The sequence below is a fragment of the Salvelinus namaycush genome, chromosome 30, assembly GCF_016432855.1.
Source record: "Salvelinus namaycush isolate Seneca chromosome 30, SaNama_1.0, whole genome shotgun sequence".
NCBI lineage: Eukaryota > Metazoa > Chordata > Actinopteri > Salmoniformes > Salmonidae > Salvelinus > Salvelinus namaycush.
The window spans coordinates 11,227,214-11,250,198 of NC_052336.1; the positions used below are offsets into that span (position 1 = coordinate 11,227,214).

At 45.5% G+C, this 22,985-nt stretch overlaps 1 protein-coding gene across 1 annotated transcript in view; it reads right to left on the reverse strand.

Annotated features, from left to right (window-relative positions):
* Nucleotides 1-742: 742 nt before the first annotated feature.
* The window catches only part of LOC120025302 (leucine-rich repeat-containing protein 49-like), a 54,261-nt gene continuing 32,018 nt past the window's right edge, over nt 743-22,985 (reverse strand). The window contains exons 12-20 of the mRNA XM_038969796.1: nt 21,099-21,176; nt 20,708-20,886; nt 20,496-20,591; nt 10,158-10,392; nt 9,780-9,965; nt 9,516-9,625; nt 2,565-2,727; nt 1,853-2,118; nt 743-1,821 (exon numbers count right to left, since the gene is read on the reverse strand). Coding sequence (XP_038825724.1) covers nt 1,897-2,118; nt 2,565-2,727; nt 9,516-9,625; nt 9,780-9,965; nt 10,158-10,392; nt 20,496-20,591; nt 20,708-20,886; nt 21,099-21,176 — 1,269 coding nt within the window. The 3' untranslated portion in view covers nt 743-1,821; nt 1,853-1,896. The remainder of the gene's footprint in view (nt 1,822-1,852; nt 2,119-2,564; nt 2,728-9,515; nt 9,626-9,779; nt 9,966-10,157; nt 10,393-20,495; nt 20,592-20,707; nt 20,887-21,098; nt 21,177-22,985) is intronic.

A 22,985-nucleotide genomic window follows, 5' to 3' on the forward strand; every position in this document is an offset into this window, starting at 1 on the left:
TATACACTGTCTGAGAGCAGTAGGAACATTACACTGTCTGAGAGCGGTAGGACAATACACTGTCTGAGAGCAGTAGAACATTACACTGTCTGAGAGCAGTAGAACATTACACTGTTTGAAAGCAGTAGGACACTACACTGAGAACAGTAGGACACTACACTGTCTGAGAGCAGTAGGACATTACACTGTCTGAGAGCAGTAGGACATTACACTGTCTGAGAGCAGTAGGACTATACACTGTCTGAGAGCAGTAGGAACATTACACTGTCTGAGAGCAGTAGAACATTACACTGTTTGAAAGCAGTAGAACAGGAGAGAGGGCCCTTTCCATTGCCCCTGGATGTCCCAGTGCAGGGTAGAGCATGCACAGGGAGGGACATTGAGGTACTGTGGAACAGCATTAGCACACAGCTCAGTCTAATGTATTAGGAGGTGGCTGGATATAGTGCTGTTCTTCAAAAGGACACCCCTGTCCAAAACAATTCAGTTAATAGTCAGAGATCAGAGGAGAAAGAGGTGGTATAATATAGTATAACATACTTAGGGTTTAATGGTCAAAAGAGATAAATATACCAAAACAAAAAAACAACTTTTGATTATATGTTTTGTGCTAAATCATCTGTCTGATTCAGTCAAAATATTAGCTCTGAGTAATTTGATGATTGATGGATGGAGAATAAATTTCCTGCAGCATGGTTTCTTGATCAACAGAGACACTACAGGAGCAATAAACATGGAACAGTTAAGTGTTAAGGAATATTTTATTACTAAGTACAATACAGAAAATGAGTGGTCCGAAAAGAAAATGTGTATTTTGTGCCCTTGTCATCACGCCAGGCAGAGAGAGAGCGAGTAAAATTAAGAAGAGGATTATCATGACACAATCATTCTAGGCTCAATGGGACACACTCATTGTAATCTTCAGCTGGAGATCATGAACAGGGTCTTTATGAAGGCTTTAAAGTGCAAAGAGTGTTCCTCTTTAGGGATGACAATGCACGCTCACAATGACTTTCTCAAGTATATAGCTCTATAGCTCCGTGCATCCTGGAATCAAGTTGAATAGGAAGAACAGAGTATAGAACAAACATCAATATTGTCTTTTCCATGATAATGTGCATTCAAGCTTATGAGGCCCGGCTGGTGAGAACCCCCCCAAAGTTGCCTTCAAAAGAAAAATCCACATCCATCTTCGATCAGAATATGTTTTTCCAGTTATGAAAATAATCGAACCCCAAAATTCCCCAAAACTTGACTGACTGACACCACGTGATGATGAAGATGGGTTAACATGGTGAAACAGAGCAGCAGGAGAGTGTCCAATATGCTGTAGTAGAAGAAGTGGTCCAGTATGCTGTACCTGTTTCCAGTAGGTCCAGTATGCTGTACCTGTTTCTAGTATGTGTCCAGTATGCTGTACCTGTTTCTAGTATGTGTCCAGTATGCTGTACCTGTTTCCAGTATGCTGTACCTGTTTCTAGTATGCGTCCAGTATGCTGTACCTGTTTCCAGTATGCTGTACCTGTTTCTAGTATGTGTCCAGTATGCTGTACCTGTTTCTAGTATGTGTTCAGTATGCTGTACCTGTTTCTAGTATGTGTCCAGTATGCTGTACCTGTTTCCAGTATGCTGTACCTGTTTCTAGTATGTGTCCAGCATGCTGTACCCGTTTCTAGTATGTGTCCAGTATGCTGTACCTGTTTCCAGTATGTGTCCAGTATGCTGTACCTGTTTCTAGTATGTGTCCAGTATGCTGTACCTGTTTCTAGTATGTGTCCAGTATGCTGTACCTGTTTCTAGTATGTGTCCAGTATGCTGTACCTGTTTCTAGTATGTGTCCAGTATGCTGTACTGTAGGTCTTATGGAGTTTTACCAGGTCTCTACCCCTCACCCTCTCACTTTCCCTGTGTGGAGAGCCTGTTGAGGCAGGCCTGACGGAAGGTTGGTCGGTCCCTCATCTCCAGCACATAGTCTCTCACCATCTCCATAAACATGGAGGGCCACAGCTTGTGGAGGGAATCCCTCTTCAGGTTGGTGTCAGATGCCCTCTGGACCTGATCCTGTATGTACTGCTCCATCATGGCTCCGCGCTCCAATGACGACTCCATAGCACCCTCCTGAGGAGATCCAGGGAACAGAGGACTGTTAGCTTTGACACTGTGGAGAGGAAGTCTCCATTGATCATCCTATTGGATAGTAATCATGTTACATTGTAAATCAGTGATCCTCAACCCTTCTCCAGGAGAGCCACTGTCTTCAATACTTTTATTGGCTAAATCAGGTGTTTCACTGCTCAAGGAGCAGGTTGAGGATCACAGCTGTAAATGTATGAAACATGCCCTCAATAAAGCTGCAACAGTATGAAGCATCAGGTATACAGTGACAGGTAGTGGTGATGTCTGCAGTAGCAGAGTGAGCGCAGCCAGTCTATCCTGGTCCCAGATCTCTTTGTGATGGAAGAGATCTGGGACCACCAGGTTAGACTGGCTGCTTCCACTCTGCTACTGCAGTCATCACCACTGGGACCAGGCTACAGACAGAGTGATAGTCTGAGAGTGCTGACCTCTGGGCTCTCCGCTCCCACACTGCAGCAGTCTCTACTGGGGTAGTTGAACAGGGCTCTGCTCAGGCCCTCTCCCAGCAGCTTGCCGTTGTCACGCAGATCCTCTGGGCTCAAGCCTGCACGGCGCCCACGCCCCTCCAACAGAAACTGCAGCTGACGCTTCCTAGAGAGAGTGAGGCAGGGAAGGAGGGAGCGAAAGAGAGAGAGGGGGGAGAGGGAGAGAGAGAGCAAGAGAGAGAGAGAGAGAGCGATTGAGACAAGGCAGAAGTAGTTGGGGGTGGGGGTGCTGTGTTGTCTTTTACGTCCATATCGGTCCGCTAATACAAGACTAGCAAAGGCCCAGTGCACTCCTTTTGTGACATTTTTTACACTAAATGTATTTGAGTGTTTACCAGCATTTGTAACTTGAGTCTGATGATTATCTGTACAAAACAGTTAATCTGAAAATGCTTGTGGAATATAAAAATACATGCTTGATATATGTTTTGCAGATTCTTGAAATAGTTTGCAAATGTATACATGTACATATTTTTTCATACTAGTCCCGTGGGAATCAAACCCACAATCCTAGCATTGCAAGCACCATGCTCTACCAACTGAGCCACTTCATCACATCATATCATCACAAACCACTTGATGTGTCAATGTACTCAATTACTGTATTGTGCATTGTTCTTCTTCATGGTGATGGAAAGTCTACAGGTACAAAGCTAGATGACCAGCCTATGTACTATACAGTAATGTACATTTACATTAAGTGATTTGTAATGATAGTAAATTAATACTGCACATAAAGTGGTTGTTTTCCATGTTATTTGATCAAGAAAAATCTTTAATTTGATGTGGATGTTTTGTGTCCTTACCCATAACCTTTCACCATTTGATGTAAATGTTTGAGGACAGTGTTTTGTTCATTCTGGATTCTATTAGAATGACAATCGCAGAGAAAGGGACAGGGCAACAAGTCTTACAATTCCAACTATTGAATCCTGCAAGATACTGTTCTTAATTATACAACTACCTTATTTGCAAAAGCGGAAATGCAGACATTTTTTTTTGTTGCCCACGCTACAGACGTCTATATCGGTCCGCTAATACTAGTAAAGGCCCAGTGCACTACTTTTGTGAAAAAAATGTTTTTTTCAAATAATGTTTTTCTTAATTAATTATTTTTTAAATCAGATTTTTCAGAGTGTGCTGCAGCACCCCTACTTCCAACAGCTATGCAAGGGGGACAGGTGAGTTAGACATGTCTGGGGCATCAGCGCATCCAATAGGAGCATCCACTGCCAGGGACAGTGCCATCATCAAAGAAGGGTATAACAAAGTATCACAATACACGTTTCGACAAATAGTAATGGCATTCAGTCAATGCTCCGCATTAACACATCTGTCAAGACTGGTATCAGATACTATGACAGTAGTGCCGACATGAATTCCATGGAAGCCAAGCCAAACAATTACTTTACGAACAATGAATTGGGAATGATAAAGTACTTCTACATACATTTTTAAATCAGTTCTTCATCAGTCGTATAGTTTTCAGCAACAGGATTGGTACAGATGTAACCAGGATGAGAACATTAATAAAGGATGTTAGCTACATCAAACGTCCCTGTCCATCATTATTCATCTCATGAAATTCAGCACTGCACCAACATGTTCCAAACGCTGGTGCCAGAACTCTGGAGTAGTCATTGAGACGGAGGCTGCAGGCTAAAATACCTACTGGGATAAGTGTGTGTGCTTGTGTCGGAGACAGAGAGCCTGAGCACTGTATGTATAGGTGGGCAGAGGATCAACTGAGTGGTGTGTATCTATCAAACAGCCCCCATTCACCATAGCTGAGCATGTACTCTACTGTACAATGATACTGTACAGTAGACTGGAGGTTGAATGCAAACACCCCAGTATAACAGCCCACAACATCAACTTAATTCACTGAGAAGAAGGATGAACCACTCCTACATTGGGTTCAGGACTCTTTTCTGGCCTCCAGTCATTAGTATTGTATCACAGACATGAATGTCAAAACTATCACATCATGGTTCATACAACAGGACAAGCTGTCCTCCCCCAAAAATTGCCTATCTTCAGGCCTTTAGGCCTTCTCCCATGTTCAACGACTTTTGATTATGACTTGGTCCTCAACCGCAATACACCAAAAGCATTAAAGCAGTCATAGCCTTTGCTCTGGCTACCTTCACAGCAATATCTGCCCTACCCATGACCATATGTGTTCCCACATGGATTGTCCAAACCTAAATATGACTCTATAATGTATCGCTCAGAGTTATACATGTCTGTACTGGATCTGAAACCATTTACTGATGACTGTAGTGAACTCCCATCTTAATTATTACAGGAATACACTCTCCATCTCCATCTCTCACCAAACTACAGGGAGTAGTGTGAGAGCACTGTGCACTGTGCAGAGGCTGAGAGGGGAAAGTTTACATGGTTTTATATGGAAGGTTAAACCTTAATCAAATACAGACACATTACTGGACTTAAAAGGTTAGGGCTGTTGCAGAGTAGGTCAGTGGGCTCAGTTGGGGGAAAAAGGATGAATTCCATAAGGCAGCTCAAGGTAAAGTATTGTTTGATACTCAGACATTTCTTCCATGCTCCGCTTTAGAAGGCCCAGGGGTGTAGTGGGTAATCATAGAGTGAACCTGAAGGGACAGACTAGGGAAGTGAACTAACTGCCATGCTCGTCCATTTCTCACAGCAAACACTAAAAATGGCAGCTGCTAGGGACAGACAAGCCCTGGCCTGTCATCTCAAGGCTTCACACATACAGAGATATACAGTACATTTACAGTACATTACACATACCTGCGGCACACACACATGCATAAATAAATACACATTCAAAGACATTAAAATACTAATATATTAGTCAGATACACATTACACACAAAACGCTCTGGCACTCATTCAACTTTTCAGAACATATTTTGCAGTGTACCAAGTGTATTGTGATTCATAGAGTGGAATTAATTCAAGCCAACAGGGAAGTAGGGAGATTTCTGATATGAATAACCTTAGGCTACATGTTTGACCTCCATGGAGTGGCCATCACATCAATTGTTTTTTCCTCTGCCCTGTACCAGTCTATAAAAACTCTCTTTATAAGATCAAGTTAATGTTCAACTAATATTTTTGGAAAGGTCAAAGTTCATGTTATCAACCATCCTATACATATAAAATATTTATTTTACAAAACTATGCATTATCACACAATGTCAGCAGGTCACAGCGAATACCGTTTCACTGTTGATCTGAAAAGAATGATCAGCTCCCGGCTATTGATAGAGCGTGGTCCTTTGTAGCTCAGTTGGTAGAGCATGGTGCTTGTAACACCAGAGTAGTGGGTTTGATTCTCGGGTACACCCATTTGTAAAAACGTATGACTGTAAGTTGTTTTGGATTAAAGCGTTGGCTAAATGGCATTTATTATTGTCTTTTCTAATCGGGCATCAGTGAGTGTGAGTTATTAAAGAGGAACTGGAAGCCAGCAGAATGGCAGTTGGCCTTTTGTTTGCCAATTAACTTTTAACAGTATTCTCCTGACAGACAGGGCTCTGCTCGGGGCACTGAGAGAGATGCCACTACAGCAGGGCTGAGGCGTGACCCCTTCAGTTCAATGGCATGTTTTGCTTTGCTTGGCTGTGTTTCAGTGACCAGGAGTGATATAGTTGAAGAGCTGTTGGCTGGGGAGAGGAATGGGAACGTGAGGAAGGTGCCAGGTACCCACCCTACCCCTGGGACACCGCTTCCAACCAACTCCCTATGGCTCCTTGATGCCAGGCTTTGTCTATCCTTCACACACAGACTCATTAACATACGTACACACAGACACACACACAAACACACACCCACACAGTACACAAACTCATAAACACACTCCGACAGGTTCTCTAGGGTACAGTGAACACATGTAATTAAAGTGTAGCTAATGTTTTTGTTTGGTAACCTGAGTGAGCGCTGTGTGTTAGTCAGTGCCAGGTACCAGACTGTGGCCGTGTCCAAATACTCATACTTACTGTTATGGATACAGGTATCCTGTGTGTGTGGATCCTGTGTGTATTTCTTTTCTCTCCTTCACCCCTCACAGGTGGCAATCATCATTCCCCAATCAGTCACCAATCAGTCATCAATCAGAAGACACACCTCCTCCTGTTCCCATTACCCTATCACAACCCCTTTCCCTTGGTTTAAAAACCCTGTCAGTTGTTCTCTCTGGAGCTTGATCTCTCTGTCATGCAATCTCTCTCTAGATCTCTTGTGAGTTGCAACGACGTGTCACTTTGTCCGTTACCCTGTGAGTATTGTTTTGTTATGGTGTTTGTTTGATGGTGGGAAAAGGGGGTACCAAGACAAGTCGCCCATGGGCATACACTACCCGTAGGAATACTTTGTCTACGCACACTAGTTAGAACTGGGAGGACCACCCACTGTATTTTTGGTTAGTTAGCTGTTGTTGAAGTAGGCTAGTCTAGCTTAGGGGTGTTTTTGGATATTTGTTTCTTTCCTTGAGTCCAGCTCAGCCCCTTTTCCTGCCCCCCCTTTACCGTGTGTTTACAAATAAACCATGAGTGTTTGACGGTAATTTAGTTGTCCGTGGTTATTTCGTTCTCACTTTTTCACTACTATAATTTGCATAAGTTGTTATGGGTCTCGTTACCTGTTATTCATTGATTTTGGTAGCATTTCCCAATATCTAATTGATTAGCTGTTAAAGCTGAAAAGAGCATGACATCCGGGCATTTAAAGTATAATCGATTTTCAAAATGACGCATACTTTTTATTTTTTGCATACTCTAAGTCCAGACGGCTTATGTTCTGAAAGAGCTTCAAAATCTGGATCCCTACAAGTCAGCTGGGCTAGACGATCTGGACCCTCTCGTTCTAAAATTATCCGCCGAAATTGTTGCAACCCTTATTACTAGCCTATTCAATCTCTCTTTTGTATCGTCTGAGATCCCCAAAGATTAGAAATCTGCCGCGGTCATCCCCCTCTTCAGAGGGGGAGACACTCTAGACGCAAACTGTTATAGACCTATATCCATCCTGCCCTACTAAAATCTTCAAAAGCCAAGTTAATAAACCGACCATTTCGAATCCCGCCGTACCTTCTCCGACTCTTCTCTGTATAAATCAATGATGTCGCTCTTGCTGCAGGTGATTCTCTGATCCACCTCTACCCAAACTGCTACAGACCTATATCTATCCTACCCTGCCTTTCTAAGGTCTTTGAAAGCCAAGTCAACAAACAGATTACTGACCATTTTGAATCCCACCGCACCTACGCTATGCAATCTGGGTTCAGAGCTGGTCATGGGTGCACCTCAGCCACGCTCAAGGTCCTAAACTATCTTAACTGCCATCGATAAGAAACAATACTGTGCAGCTGTATTCATTGACATGGCCAAGCCTTTTGACTCTGTCAATCACCACATCCTCATCGGCAGACTCGATAGCCTTGGTTTCTCAAATGATTGCCTCGCCTGGTTCACCAACTACTTCTCTGAGTTCAGTGTGTCAAATTGGAGGGCCTGTTGTCCGGGCCTCTGGCAGTCTCTATGGGGGTGCCACAGGGTTCAACTCTTGGGCCGACTCTTTGCTGTATACATCAATGATGTCGCTCTTGCTGCTGGTGAGTCTCTGATCCACCTCTACGCAGACGACATCATTCTGTATACTTCTGGCCCTTCTTTGGAGACTGTGTTAACAACCCTCCAGACGAGCTTCAATGCCATACAACTCTCCTTCCGTGGGCTCCAACTGCTCTTAAATACAAGTAAAACTAAATGCATGCTATTCAACCGATCGCTGCCTGTCCAGCATCACTACTCTGGACGGTCTTAGAATATGTGTACAAATACCTAGGAGTCTGGTTAGACTGTAAACTCTCCTTCCAGACTCACATCAAACCTCTCCAATCCAAAGTTACATCTAGAACTGGCTTCCTATTTTGCAACAAAGCATCCTTCACTCATGCTGCCAAACATACCCTCGTAAAACTGACCATCCTACCGATCCTCGACTTTGGCGATGTCATCTACAAAATAGCTTCCAACACTCTACTCATTAAATTGGATGCAGTCTATCAGTGCCATCCGTTTTGTTACCAAAGCCCCATATACTACCCACCACTGCGACCTGTACGCTCTCGTTGGCTGGCCCTCGCTTCATACTCGTCGCCAAACCCACTGGCTCCAGGTCATCTACAAGACCCTGCTAGGTAAAGTCCCTCCTTATCTCAGCTTGCTGGTCACCATAGCAGCACCCACCTGTAGCACGCGCTCCATCAGGTATATCTCTCTGGTCACCCCCAAAACCAATTCCTCCTTTGGCCGCCTCTCCTTCCAGTTCTCTGCTGCCAATGACTGGAATGAACTACAAAAATCTCTGACGCTGGAAACACTTATCTCCCTCACTAGCTTTAAGCACCAGCTGTCAGAGCAGCTCACAGATTACTGCACCTGTACATAGCCCATCTATAATTTAGCCCAAACTACCTGTTCCCCATACTGTATTTATTTATTTATTTTGCTCCTTTGCACCCCATTATTTCTACTTTGAACATTCTTCCACTGCAAATCTACTATTCCAGTGTTTTACTTGCTATATTGTATTTACTTCGCCACCATGGCCTTTTTTTGCCTTTACCTCCCTTATCTCACCTCATTTGCTCACATTGTATATAGACTTAATTTTCTACCGTATTATTGACTATGTTTGTTTTTACGCTATGTGTAACTCTGTGTTGTATGTGTCGAACTGCTTTGCTTTATCTTGGCCAGGTCGCAATTGTAAATGAGAACTTGTTCTCAACTTGCCTACCTGGTTAAATAAAGGCGAACAAAAAAAAATATATAACATTCAGACACGGCTGTGTAACTGTGTGTGCCAGTTACCATGTGCTGTGGGTAGGGAACTCACCTGGACTCCTCCAGCAGTACTAGCAGGCGGCAGCGTGGTGTCTCGGTGGCAGCGATATGACCCAGCGTCCCAAACAGACGCTCTGCAGAGATCACGTCATTCATGGTCACCTGATGCACACACCCCCAATATAAATGCACACACATGCGCACACACAAGGGAAAATAAAAAGGGCATCAGCTAACACGTTCAGAACATCATAGCACAAAGACGCTGAAAGACAAAACATGTTAGATTTTTTTTCTGTGTGTAGGTGGACCTGACCTCCAGGTTGTTGATCTTGTGCAGGTTGAAGTGGTGCAGGCGATAGATGAGGAAGGATCTCCACAGGGAAAGGTTGACTACAGGGTTCCCCTCTGGGTGGATGGTCAGCTGGTCCAGACGTCTCACCTGGGCCAGAGCAGCCAGCTGGGGAAGACGGCTGACGTTGGTCTCCAGGAAAATCAGGTGCTGTATGGAGGATACCATAAGTCAGGAAACCAGTCAATGAGTGGCCATATCAGTATTCTATTGGCCAATGAGAACCCTCAGTTTAGAACTCAGAGACCATGTGTTACCATGGTGAGAATGACTCCTATCATAGTAGCCAATGAGAAGACTCTTTATTGAACAGTATGTAATTTGTAGTAAATGTGTTCTCACAGATAGGTTAGGGAACTTGACCCTTATGCGTGGCAGTGTTGGCACGATCGCATCAAAGTGGATGTAGCGGAAGGCTATGACAGTGATGGCCCCTGCAGTCTGGACCCCCCAGCCTCTCTCCAGGGCCTCCAGGGCCCCGAGGCCGAACAGGCGCAGGGTTTCCCCATCCAGCTCCGCCAGGTGGCTTTCTGACAGGGAGAGGCTCTGCAGGCTGGCACCCCCTGCCTCAAGGAGCCTGGAACACACAGAGAAACAGACAGTCAGCACACACACCTGTGAGGATGGGCACCTGATTTGTTTAGGAGGGTGCCCAGTCCCTCCTAGCCCCCCCGGTAATTTTAAAAATGATGGTGGCTCCCTAGGTACATTAAGTAATAGCCACCTGGCCAACTCTCCACCCACCTGGCACATCCAAAACGCCATCCAAGATGGCGTAGCAGTGAAGACGTGTTTTTGTTCGTCCTCTCGTGTACCTTTTTCTTTTTTGTATATATTTCAATTTTATTTTCACTCTTTTCCATTTTAATTCGATTATACCTTGCGGTAACCTGCCTCACCCAATGTGATACGGAATTGCTATTATTTTTAGAACACATTCAAGAACCACCAGAAGCTAACAAGCTAATTAGCTACAAGCTATTTAGTCATTGTTAGCCACTGCTAGCGGCTTTTACCTTCTGCACAGATACCAGCCCTGTCTTTTAGCCTGGATAATACTCGCCAATCTACCAGGATTGGACTGTCTCTCCACCACAACGCCGGATTCCTGCCGTAATTACTGGACCACTACTTCTGATCTTCACAGCTAGCTAGTGGCTAACGCCCCTGCCATGAAGCTAGCACCAGTTAGCCGTGAGCCAGGCGCATCTCCCGGCTAGCAAACTAAATTCTACAATACCTCTTTCGCCATCTGGCTTGGATCCTCTGTCAACACGGCGCCCCGCCGCACCACCACGACTGGTCTGCCGACGAATACTCCATCCGCTGTGCCTTCAACCGGCCTCCGTCGGAGCAGACGTTCCCACTAGCCCCGGGCTACTAACTTTAAACGCCGTGTCGCCCCTGGACACTGATCACTTGGCTACATAGCTGATGCCTGCTGGACTGTCCATTAATCACGGTACTCCATTCTGTTTATTTTTTATTTGTCGGCCCCAGCCGCGAGCTCTGGGTTTAGTTAACCCGACCCTCTCTGCCTAGTCATCGCCATTTTACCTGCTGTTGTTGTGTTAGCTGATTAGCTGTTGTCTCACCTGTTGTCTTAGCTAGCTCTCCCAATCAATACCTGCGATTACTTTATGCCTTGTATACTGTTCAGGTTAGTTATCATTGTTTTAGTTTACAATGGAGCCCCTAGTTCCACTCTTCATACCTCTGACACCTCCTTTGTCCCACCTCCCACACATGCGGTGACCTCACCCATGATAACCAGCATGTCCAGAGATACAATCTCTCATCATCACCCGGTGCCTGGGCTTACCTCCACTGTACCCGCACCCCACCGTACCCCTACCCCACCATACCCCTGTCTGCACATTATGCCCTGAATCTATTCTATAACGCCCATAAATCTGCTCCTTTTATTCTTTGTCCCCAACGCTCTAGGCGACCAGTTTTGATAGCCTTTAGCCGCACCCTCATCCTACTCCTCCTCTGTTCCTCGGGTGATGTGGAGGTAAACCCAGGCCCTGCATGTCCCCAGGCACCCTCATTTGTTGGCTTCTGTGATCGAAAAAGCCTTGGTTTCATGCATGTCAACATCAGAAGCCTCCTCCCTAAGTTTGTTTTACTCACTGCTTTAGCACACTCTGCCAACCCTGATGTCCTTGCCGTGTCTGAATCCTGGCTTAGGAAGGCCACCAAAAATTCTGAGATTTCCATACCCAACTATAACATTTTCCGTCAAGATAGAACTGCCAAAGGGGGAGGAGTTGCAATCTACTGCAGAGAGAGCCTGCAAAGTAATGTCATACTTTCCAGATCCATACCCAAACAGTTCGAACTTCTAATTTTAAAAATGAATCTCTCCAGAAATAAGTCTCTCACTATTGCCGCCTGCGACCGACCCCCCCCCCCCCCCCCCCCCCCAGCTCCCAGCTGTGCCCTGGACACCATTTGTGAATTGATCGCCCCCCCATCTAGCTTCAGAGTTTGGGATATGGGATATGCTTAACACCCTGGCAGTCCTACAATCTAAGCTAGATGCCCTCAATCTCACACAAATCATCAAGGAACCCACCAGGTACAACCCTAAATCCGTAAACATGGGCACCCTCATAGACATTATCCTGAGCAACTTGCCCTCCAAATACACCTCTGCTTTCTTCAATCAGGATCTCAGCGATCACTGCCTCATTGACCGCGGACCAGTAGCGGATACAGTCAAACGACCATCCCTCATCACTGTCAAACGCTCCCTAAAACACTTCTGCGAGCAGGCCTTTCTAATTGACCTGGCCCGGGTATCCTGGAAGGATATTGACCTCATCCCGTCAGTTGAGGATGCCTGGTCATTCTTTAAAAGTAACTTCCTCACCATCTTAGATAAGCATGCCCCGTTCAAAAAATGCAGAACTAAGAACAGATATAGCCCTTGGTTCACTCCAGACCTGACTGCCCTCGACCAGCACAAAAACGTCCTGTGGCGGACTGCAATAGCATCGAATAGTCCCCGCGATATGCAACTGTTCAGGGAAGTCAGGAACCAATACACGCGGTCAGTCAGGAAAGCAAAGGCTAGCTTTTTCAAGCAGAAATTTGCATCCTGTAGCTCTAACTCCCAAAAGTTCTGGGATACTGTTAAGTCCATGGAGAGCAAGAGCACCTCCTCCCAGCTGCCCACTGCACTGAGGCTAGGTAACACGGTCACCACCGATAAATCCATGATAATCAAACTTCAACAAGCATTTCTCAACGGCTGGCCATGCCTTCCACCTGGCTACTCCAACCTTGCCCCCCCCCCGCAGCTACTTGCCCAAGCGTCCCCAGCTTCTCCTTTACCCAAATCCAGATAGCAGATGTTCTGAAAGAGCTGCAAAACCTGGACCCATACAAATCAGCTGGGCTTGACAATCTAGAGCCTTTATTTCTGAAAATATCTGCCGCCATTGTCGCAACCCCTATTACCAGCCTGTTCAACCTCTCTTTCATATTGCCTGAGATCCCCAAGGATTGGAAAGCTGCTGCGGTCATCCCCCTCTTCAAAGGGGGAGACACCCTGGACCCAAACTGTTACAGACCTATATCCATCCTGCCCTGCCTGTCTAAGGTCTTCGAAAGCCAAGTTAATAAACAGATCACTGACCAGCTCGAATCCCACTGTACCTTCTCTGCTGTGCAATCCGGTTTCCAAGACGGTCACGGGTGCACCTCAGCCACGCTCAAGGTACTAAACGATATCATAACCGCCATCGATAAAAGACAGTACTGTGCAGCCGTCTTCATCGACCTGGCCAAGGCTTTCGACTCTGTCAATCACCATATTCTTATCGGCAGACTCAGTAGCCTCGGTTTTTCTGATGACTGCCTTACCTGGTTCACCAACTACTTTGCAGACAGAGTTCAGTGTGTCAAATCGGAGGGCATGTTGTCCGGTCCTCTGGCAGTCTCTATGGGGGTACCACAGGGTTCAATTCTCGGGCCTACTCGTTTCTCTGTATATATCAATGATGTTGCTCTTGCTGCGGGCGATTCCCTGATCCACCTCTATGCAGACGACACCATTCTGTATACTTCTGGCCCTTCCTTGGACACTGTGCTATCTAACCTCCAAACGAGCTTCAATGCCATACAACACTCCTTCCGTGGCCTCCAACTGCTCTTAAACGCTAGTAAAACCAAATGCATGCTTTTCAACCGTTCACTGCCTGCGCCCGTCCGACTAGCATCACCACCCTGGACGGTTCCGACCTAGAATATGTGGACATCCTATAAATACCTAGGTGTCTGGCTAGACTGCAAACTCTCCTTCCAGACTCATATCAAACATCTCTAATCCAAAATCAAGAATCGGCTTTCTATTTCGCAACAAAGCCTCCTTCACTCAAGCCGCCAAACTTACCCTAGTAAAACTGACTATCCTACCGATCCTCGACTTCGGCGACGTCATCTACAAAATAGCTTCCAATACTCTACTCAGCAAACTGGATGCAGTTTATCATAGTGCCATCCGTTTTGTTACTAAAACACCTTATACCACCCACCACTGCGACCTGTATGCTCTAGTCGGCTGGCCCTCGCTACATATTCGTCGCCAGACCCACTGGCTCCAGGTCATCTAAGTCCATGCTAGGTAAAGCTCCGCCTTATCTCAGTTCACTGGTCACGATAACAACACCCACCCGTAGCACGCGCTCCAGCAGGTATATCTCACTGATCATCCCAAAAGCCAACACCTCATTTGGCCGCCTTTCCTGCCAGTTCTCTGCTGCCTGTGACTGGAACGAATTGCAAAAATCGCTGAAGTTGGAGACTTTTATCTCCCTCAACAACTTTAAACATCAGCTAACCGATCGCTGCAGCTGTACATAGTCCATCTGTAAACAGCCCACCCAATTTACCTACCTTATCCCCTTACTGTTTTTATTTATTTACTTTTCTGCTCTTTTGCACACCAGTATCTCTACTTGCACATGATCATCTGATTTATCACTCCAGTGTTAATCTGCTAAATTAAAATTATTTGCTCCTATGGCCTATTTATTGCCTACCTCCTCATGCCTTTTGCACACAATGTATAGACTCATTTTTTCCCCTCCTACTGTGTTATTGACTTGTTTATTGCTTACTCCATGTGTAACTCTGTTGTCTGTTCACACTGCTATGCTTTATCTAGGCCAGGTCGCAGTTGTAAATGAGAACTTGTTCTCAACTAGCCTACCTGGTGAAATAAAATAAAAATAAACAGTCACAAGTTTCCAGGATCCTCTGGACTATCATTAAAACAAAGCTATCTTAGTTTACATGTGTCTGAAGAAGTGGGCCAATCAGTGGAGGGGAGAGAAACAGCAGTGAGAGGGGTAATCAGAGTTAAGTGAATGTAACATTTGTCTTCAATGCTGCCTAATTGCTTTCCATTCTCTGTGACAACAGTTGGAGTGCCCTTCCCTGATAAGGAGTCGTGAGAGTAGAGAATCAGGATGAGTCTCAGGGAGACATGATCTCTTTCTGTCCCTGTTGGCGCCTCACTAGCTACCCTGGGTCTCTCTGCCTTCTCTCCCTGCCTCCCAGTCTGCTGACACTCAGGGGACCTGCTGCATACCAAAGGGTCATATGGCTCCACGGACCAGCAGTCCACACCAGCCATTAGAGTTCACCCACCAACAACCTAATCAGTCTATTCATATTTCACACCCTTTAGAATGTAACACTGCTGATCATGGGAAAAGAAAACACAAGGGAGGATTAATCCTGACACTATTGGAGCTGTAATCCTATAGGCCAAGTCTTGTTGGGCTGATTGTTAGAGTCAGGGGAGGGAAACAAGGCTTCTTTAAAAAGCCATCGTTGTTGTCACACACCAAACCTGATCCCCTGGAGGTCACTTCTTTCTCTCTGGAGGACTGACTCCTACCCTCCTCTCATATCTGTCTGCGGCACCTTTTAGTGCATCTAAGACCTGGCAAGATGCTGTCCAGGTAAGCAGAGAGGAATCAAGGAGAGTGGTCTGACAACCTGTAAGACAGGCTTTGTACTGTGAGCAAGAACAGGAAGAAGAGATGATACAAAGATGGTCAGACAGGTGTGCTGACCCAGAAAGAGAGGGCTGAAGTGGGAAACAGGGAAGAGTCTAGTACAAATGAAGGTGTATTGGAACAGAGGAGAGATTAAAATGTTGATTGACTTGTGATTATCATGTAATAACCATGGCAGGACATTCTAAAGACCACTATCAAGGCTGCTGCTGCAGAGGGACACAAGGGACAGTTTGTTCACAAGCTGCAGGGTTACAGGTCTAGAGTTGACTCCAGCCCTAGGAGAAAGAGAGGTGAATGTGAGCCAGAGAGATTCAGGACACCAGGGTTAAAGGTCAGAAAGCTACAGTGTTAAGCCATGTTTTGGCCACCATGACTACTGTGTCTCTATAGGACCCTGTGTGTGTGTATGCATGCAAGTGTGCGTGTGAGTGAGAGTCAGTAAACTGCCCATGGCTGCATCAGAGTTCAGTCATTAACACCTGCTGTAATATTCCATTTCCCCTCAGAGTTTTAATAACCTGGGAGAAAACCCAACCTTAACAAAACAACCCAGGAATTACATTAGCTAATAGACACAACCTCCAGATAATCCTAACATTCAGTACGAGCTGCTTCCAAGAATCCAGCAGTGACTGACAGACTAGCGTCCGACTCAATCATGGAGAACAATTTTTCTAGCAGGCCGTGTTGCTACCTACATATTAATCTAAGACGACCCACCACGTGGTGGGTGTAAAACCCAATCTTAATCAAACAGTGTCGTGTTTCAAGGAAGCGCCGCGTCTGACACTGAGGGGCAGGCGAGGAACGTGAGGGGTGATGACTGGTGATGTAAGAGCAAGGGGGTACTACTGGCCACACGGCGGAAAGCATCTCGTCCAGGGAGCTACTAGCTGGAGGTCTCCTCATACGCACACACTGGGAGACCCAGGCCCCGCAGAGCGGAGGTCTGGGCCAGCGATAGACAAGACAGGCGCCAGTCAGTGAAAGACGGTGCTAATCTTCAGGACACGCCACACCTCTGAGGCGGCTTTGCCAAAGGTACTAAATCAAAAGCAGTTGGACAGACAGACGAGAGAGAGAAAGAAAGACAGACCGAGAGAGAGAAAGGAGACACTGGGTAACATGTAGATAGAGTGATGGTAACTTTTCATCCCTTTCTGGGGAAGTCTGGAAGCATGCCATCAGCCCACTCTGCACTGTGTCATGTATTGTTCCTGGTAATCACTCTTGATAGACTGCCAGGTGCCTCCAAATCCCCTCCTGAAACACTTAGAGGAAGAGAAGACACAAAGATGGTCAAACTGAGGAAAGTCTAACTGTGGAAAACATTTCCTGATGTGTTCAGCAGCTCTGAACTAAAACTCAATTATCTCAACCTAATCCAGTAGGAGCGTCAAAACGATGTCTGTCATGAGCCTACATGTGTCTAGCTATGATAGCACCATATAAGAAACATGGTTATTTAGCTTGTCATGATGTGAGAAGAACCTTTCAAAATGTTTTAAACTGAAAGAAAAATGTAATTGTTCAAGCAATTTCTCTATTAGCATGGTAGCAGATCTGTACAGTGTCTGCAATAAAGCATGAAAACGATTGTCAGAGGAGTTGGCTAGAGCAGACACAGATCTGGAACCAGGCTATTTCTGTATGTCTCTCCTGGCATGATGTAGACACAGACCTGGAACCAGGCTATTTCTGTATATCTTCGGCATGATGTATATGTAACATTTATTGAATGAAGTGTTATGGTTTATTGAAGTGTTTCTGAGTGGTGGTGGCACCAGATTATCTCGCTCTTTCCCAGACTTCCTTCTCCCATCATAAGTAGAACTTGAAGATGGATGTGCTTGCCCCTCCACCTGCTTGGAGACCCAGCGTGCCTCTGTATTAATGAATATATACATAGCATGTGGGCACTGATGTCTCCCCTCCACTCTCTGGCCAGCCCCAATATTGGATTTCTGGGTAATAACTTCCCTCCTGTCATATCTCAAGGGAACCGAGAACGAATAAATCTTCCTCTAGTCTGCTCACAAAGGAATATAAAACAGAGGCTACTATCCAGCAGTCGGACGGACAGATGGACACACACACACACACACACACACACACAAACGCAAGCTTGTTTCTGCACGCACGCTAACACACACACTCACGGACAGACATTCACACACACACAAAATTTGCTAAGCACTCACAGAGACAACCATTCTCCTACTCCATCTCTCATCCTAACATACTAAAAGGGGTTCCCTCCTTCCTCGAATTCTAAACGCACTGTCAACATTTGCTCCTGTCTTAATTCTTCTCCAGCTCGGGTCGGGCTGCTAATGCCAAACAGAGATGACAACATATGTTTCCTTTTACCTGCTGAGGGGCAGGGGCCCATTTCAGTCAACCCATATCATTTACCACTCCAGCTTGATGTGAAAAGGGGAGCTTGAAAAGGCCATTGACTATACTGATAAACACTTACAGCATTAATTAATGCCTCTGTGGGTGCCAAACATCACCATTTTGCAGTGACAAGTGTTCTGAAGTTATGAGGTGCATGACTTTCACTGGGCACATTCCTTTAAGCTAGTTTATCAAGGGAAGTAAAATCAAACGATTCAACTAACATGCATCATCTATTTATCTTTATGTGGTTGTTAATTATTCAGCAGGACTTTAGCTGGCCCTCTCTCACATGCTCTTACAAAGACGATGATCCATGTGTCTTCATACGGCAGCAGCAGTAACGTGTGAACTGTCCCATGCTGATTTTTTTATGATGAATGTGAACATTGCCGGTCCCACCCAGGGAACAACAAATAGCATATCCAGAGCAAATGGATCTAATCATGTGGACGCCAGCGGTTATTTTTTCTCAGAAGCGATGTGGGGACAGAGCAGAGTGCAGCCTCCAGGCCCTCCATCTCTCAGAGAGGAAAACCCCCCACACCAGGGGGTCCCCCTGCTCCCCTCCCCGGTCCCAGAGCAGAACCAGATGTGGAGGACAGAGAGAGACAGACCCAGCTCTGCAGCTCTGCCCAGCGTGTGGGAATGAAGAACCCCGTCTGTCTTTGAGGATTAAGGAGGAATATACCGGACCAGGACAGACTATCAATCCAGAGATAAAGCAAATCATTCATGCTTTGATTGTTAACTTCATGGAGCTTTCACAAATTCACACCTCCACAGAGGCTGGTAATCCCTTACGTTGGGGTGACAGAGGGTCATACCTGTAGAACATCACATCTATAAATCACTGCTCAGTCCATCTATCATCTCCTCTTTTATACTTTCAGGAATAGGAATATTCCCATGGGCATATTTACTGTAAAATATCTACTGTAAGACACCCAAAGGAGTGAATACCAAGCATCACAAACATACATCAACTACATGAAATAGACAGAGAGCTGACAAACTGCACTTAGACAAAGGACAGTACGGTTTTTACAGAGGTTATAGATGTAAAACACCATAAAATGGTTCTTCTCTTTTATCCTATTGGACAATTGTGCACAACAATAAAAACCAGTTAAGGTTACAGATAAGTAGACCACATCACACCGTATGGTGAATCACTTGAGCCCTAGCCTTGGCCCCTTTTGCGACACAAACTGCTATAAGTGAGCCTATACGGGAATTAGGGCCATGAAGGATTGCACTTCTGGGACATTTTCATATCCTGGAGCAAGAAAGCAACATGTAATAATAGTGGTTGACACTGCCACAGTGCCCATCTCAGCCTGACCCCTTATAACTCACAGGCCTGGTATACAGTCCCTCCAGGAGAAGTTAGGGCCTGCAGCACGGGGCTAAGCCTGGTCAGGCCAGGCCAGGTTTGGGGAATGGCCATATGGAGAACAAGGTCTCACCCTCTAAACCTCACAATAAAGTTAGCTAGCTAAGTAATGGGGCCCTGTGTAGTTTTGTGAAAATCATCAGTGGAACGACTAACAAGTGTTAGAGGGTGAAATGTTGAGTGTGTAAAGCAGAGGGAACCATGTCTCTATGGAGCGAACCGTTATAGATGAGGGATATCCTTTTGTATGCTAGTGTATAGTGTAGACAGTCAACAGGTGGCTGGTGAAGGGAGGACGGCTCATAATAATGGCTGGAATGGAAAGGTATTAAAACATATAGAAACCATATGTTTGATGTGTTTGATATTATTCCATTAATTCCGTTCCAGCCATTACAATGAGCCGTTCTCTCCAATTAAGGTGCCACCAGCCACCTGTGGTAGACACCAGTCATCTGACACATATGGAACCCAGGAGAATGAAACAAAATCCTCAAATGTGCTCCAACCATACAGTTTTGTTGGCTAAACTTGAAATAATTATAATGTGTGAACAATTATAACGGGACCATGTTTTATTGCATTGGAAGAATGTTTACATTCCAATATTCTATCCCCTGTGAGCATGCGTATCAATGGAGGCTGCTGAGGGGAGGACGGCTCATAATAATGGCTGGAACGCAGCAAATGGAATGGCATCAAACACATGGAAACCATGTGATTGATATATTTGATACCATTCCACCTAAGCCGCTCACGCCATTACCACAAGCCCGTCCTCCCCAATTAAGTTGCCACCAACCTCCTGTGATGTGTATGTATTCCTGGGTGTGGTGTAGTACCAACTTGGGGTCTCGAGGACTGTTGGGGCGACTGGTGGAGCGTATTCGGGTCTCACTGCCCCCTGTTGGCCTGTCCGGAGCCGACAGCGGACTCACCCGTCTGGCAGAACAGAAAACATATTATGCATACCTTTATAACAGTCCTGCAACTATAACTACTGTCTTCCAGAGCCCAAAGTTCCACCCCTATGCACGGCCCCTCCCCCCTAACGTTACCTGAGCTGCTCATCCGGAGAAGGTTCCAGTGCAAGGCCATTGGTCTGGGCGGGACTGTGGGCGGGGCTTGCCTCAGGGCTGATTTCCTCCTTGGCTCCGTTCTGAGCCGGGAGCTCCAGGCAGGCCCTGACCCCCTCCCACTGCAGTGCTGCATTACGGATGGCCAGACGCCGCTTCTCCTGCACACACACATAAACGCACGCAGACAGGCACACACACGATCACACGCGCACACACATGCACAAGCACACATGCATGCACAAACACGCGCGCACACACAAGGAACAGAGCAGGGTTCAGTTGGCATTGGTCCTCAGCAGGGCACAGAGGACAGGATGATATTATGAAACTGAAATCTCTCTCCTGCTACAGCCAAAGACATTCCACCTACCTTGCTTGTCACTGAGGAGTCCTGAGACTTGAGTCCAAGTTGAGTGTAGAACTGCTGAGGCGCAACATGAGCAGGACTCTATCAACACAAATACACATGTACTGTTTATCTTCAAAAAAGAAAACTTCAAATGTTATTCTAACTGATAGACTGTCACTTAGCTTACATTACTTACAAACATGCCTATCTTACCAATACCTAGTCTCAGTTACAGTTACAAAGGCTTTGTCTGTAATAACAAGGTACAATTTGTGTGTGCTGTACTGTATATGCCCCATATCTCTCAACAACTGTCTCAGCATTACTGCAGCAGCAGAATCCGTGTTGACTGTAGCAGAGGCAGCAGCAGTACTTCTGTGCCATCCCCACCCTGCAGCAAGGAAGAATGCAGCTCTCTCTCTCTTTGATTTCATTTTTTTGTTGTTGCCTTTATTTAGTTCAGTTTTGATACGCACAGGTATGGAATGGAATGCTCCACTCCCACACACAGGGGACGGCTGGCAAACAGGATTGATAGTGGATCATTCTGAGACTACATGAACCCTCACGGAGCATTCCATTTATCATTATTTCCTCAACTAGCTCAATTAGCTGGCTTGGATAACACACAGGCAATTAAACTTCCTCCAGACCACTTGCTGATCTCTCAGTATGGATCAGTCAATGCAGCAGGAAGGCAGGAACACACACATCAATATACAGTATATAATGAGCAAAAATATAAACGCAACATGTGAAGTGTTTCATGATCTGAAATAAAAGATCCCAGAAATGTTCCATTACCCTGTTAGTGAGCATTTCTCCTTTGCTAGATAATCCATCCACGTGACAGGTGTGGCATATCAAGAAGCTGATTAAACAACATGATCATTACACAGGTGCACCTTATGCTGGGGACAATAAAAGGTCACTGTAAAATGTGCAGTTTTGCCACGCAACACAATGCCACAGATGTCTTAAGTTTTGAGGGAACATGCAATTGACATGCTGACTGCAGGAATGTCCACCAGAGCTGTTGCCAGAGAATTAAATGTTCATTTCTCTACCATAAGCTGTCTCCAACATCGTTTTAGAGAATGTGGCAGTACGTCCACCCGGCCTCACAACTGCAGACCACGTGTAACCACGCCAGCCCAAGACCTCCACATTCGGCTGAGACCAGCCGGCCGGACAGATGTTGAAACTGATTAGTATTTCTGTCTGTAATAAAGTCATTTTATGGGGAAAAACTCATTCTGATTGGCTGGGCCTGGCTCCCCTGTGGGTGGGCCTATGCCCTCCCAGGCCCACCCATGGCTGCGCCCCTGCCCAGTCATGTGAAATCCATAGATTAGGGTCTAATGAATTTATTTCAATTGACTGATTTCCTTATATTAACTGTAACTCAGTAAAATCGTAGAAATTGTTGCACGTTGCATTTATATTTTTGTTCAGTATAGATACAGTACAGTATGCATTCTCTAACACATAGAGGTACAGTACAGATACACAATGATTAAACAAGCATGTTTTGGTCATTTGAACTGAAATCATAACCAGTCTCAAACAAAGGTTGGTGGGATCTGATATTCTACAAGAGGAACTGAGCACTTAGAAACCCTGTAGTTAGAACAGTTATTGTGAGGAACACTTAGGGAAAAGATAATGGAGGAAAAAGACAAATGACTATTGAAGTGGATTGAAAAACTTTGAGAATTGTAGCTACAGTCACTGTTATTTGAGACCCCTTGGAAACGTAACTGTCAAAATCTAAACATTTGAAACTTTTATTTCTAAACAGAAGACACCAAGCCAAGCTACATAAATGCAGGGTTACTGGGGTATAGTGTGTTGAGCCTTCATCTCCCTACTATAATGCTCCCATTGATCAACTCATGGTTGGGCGGT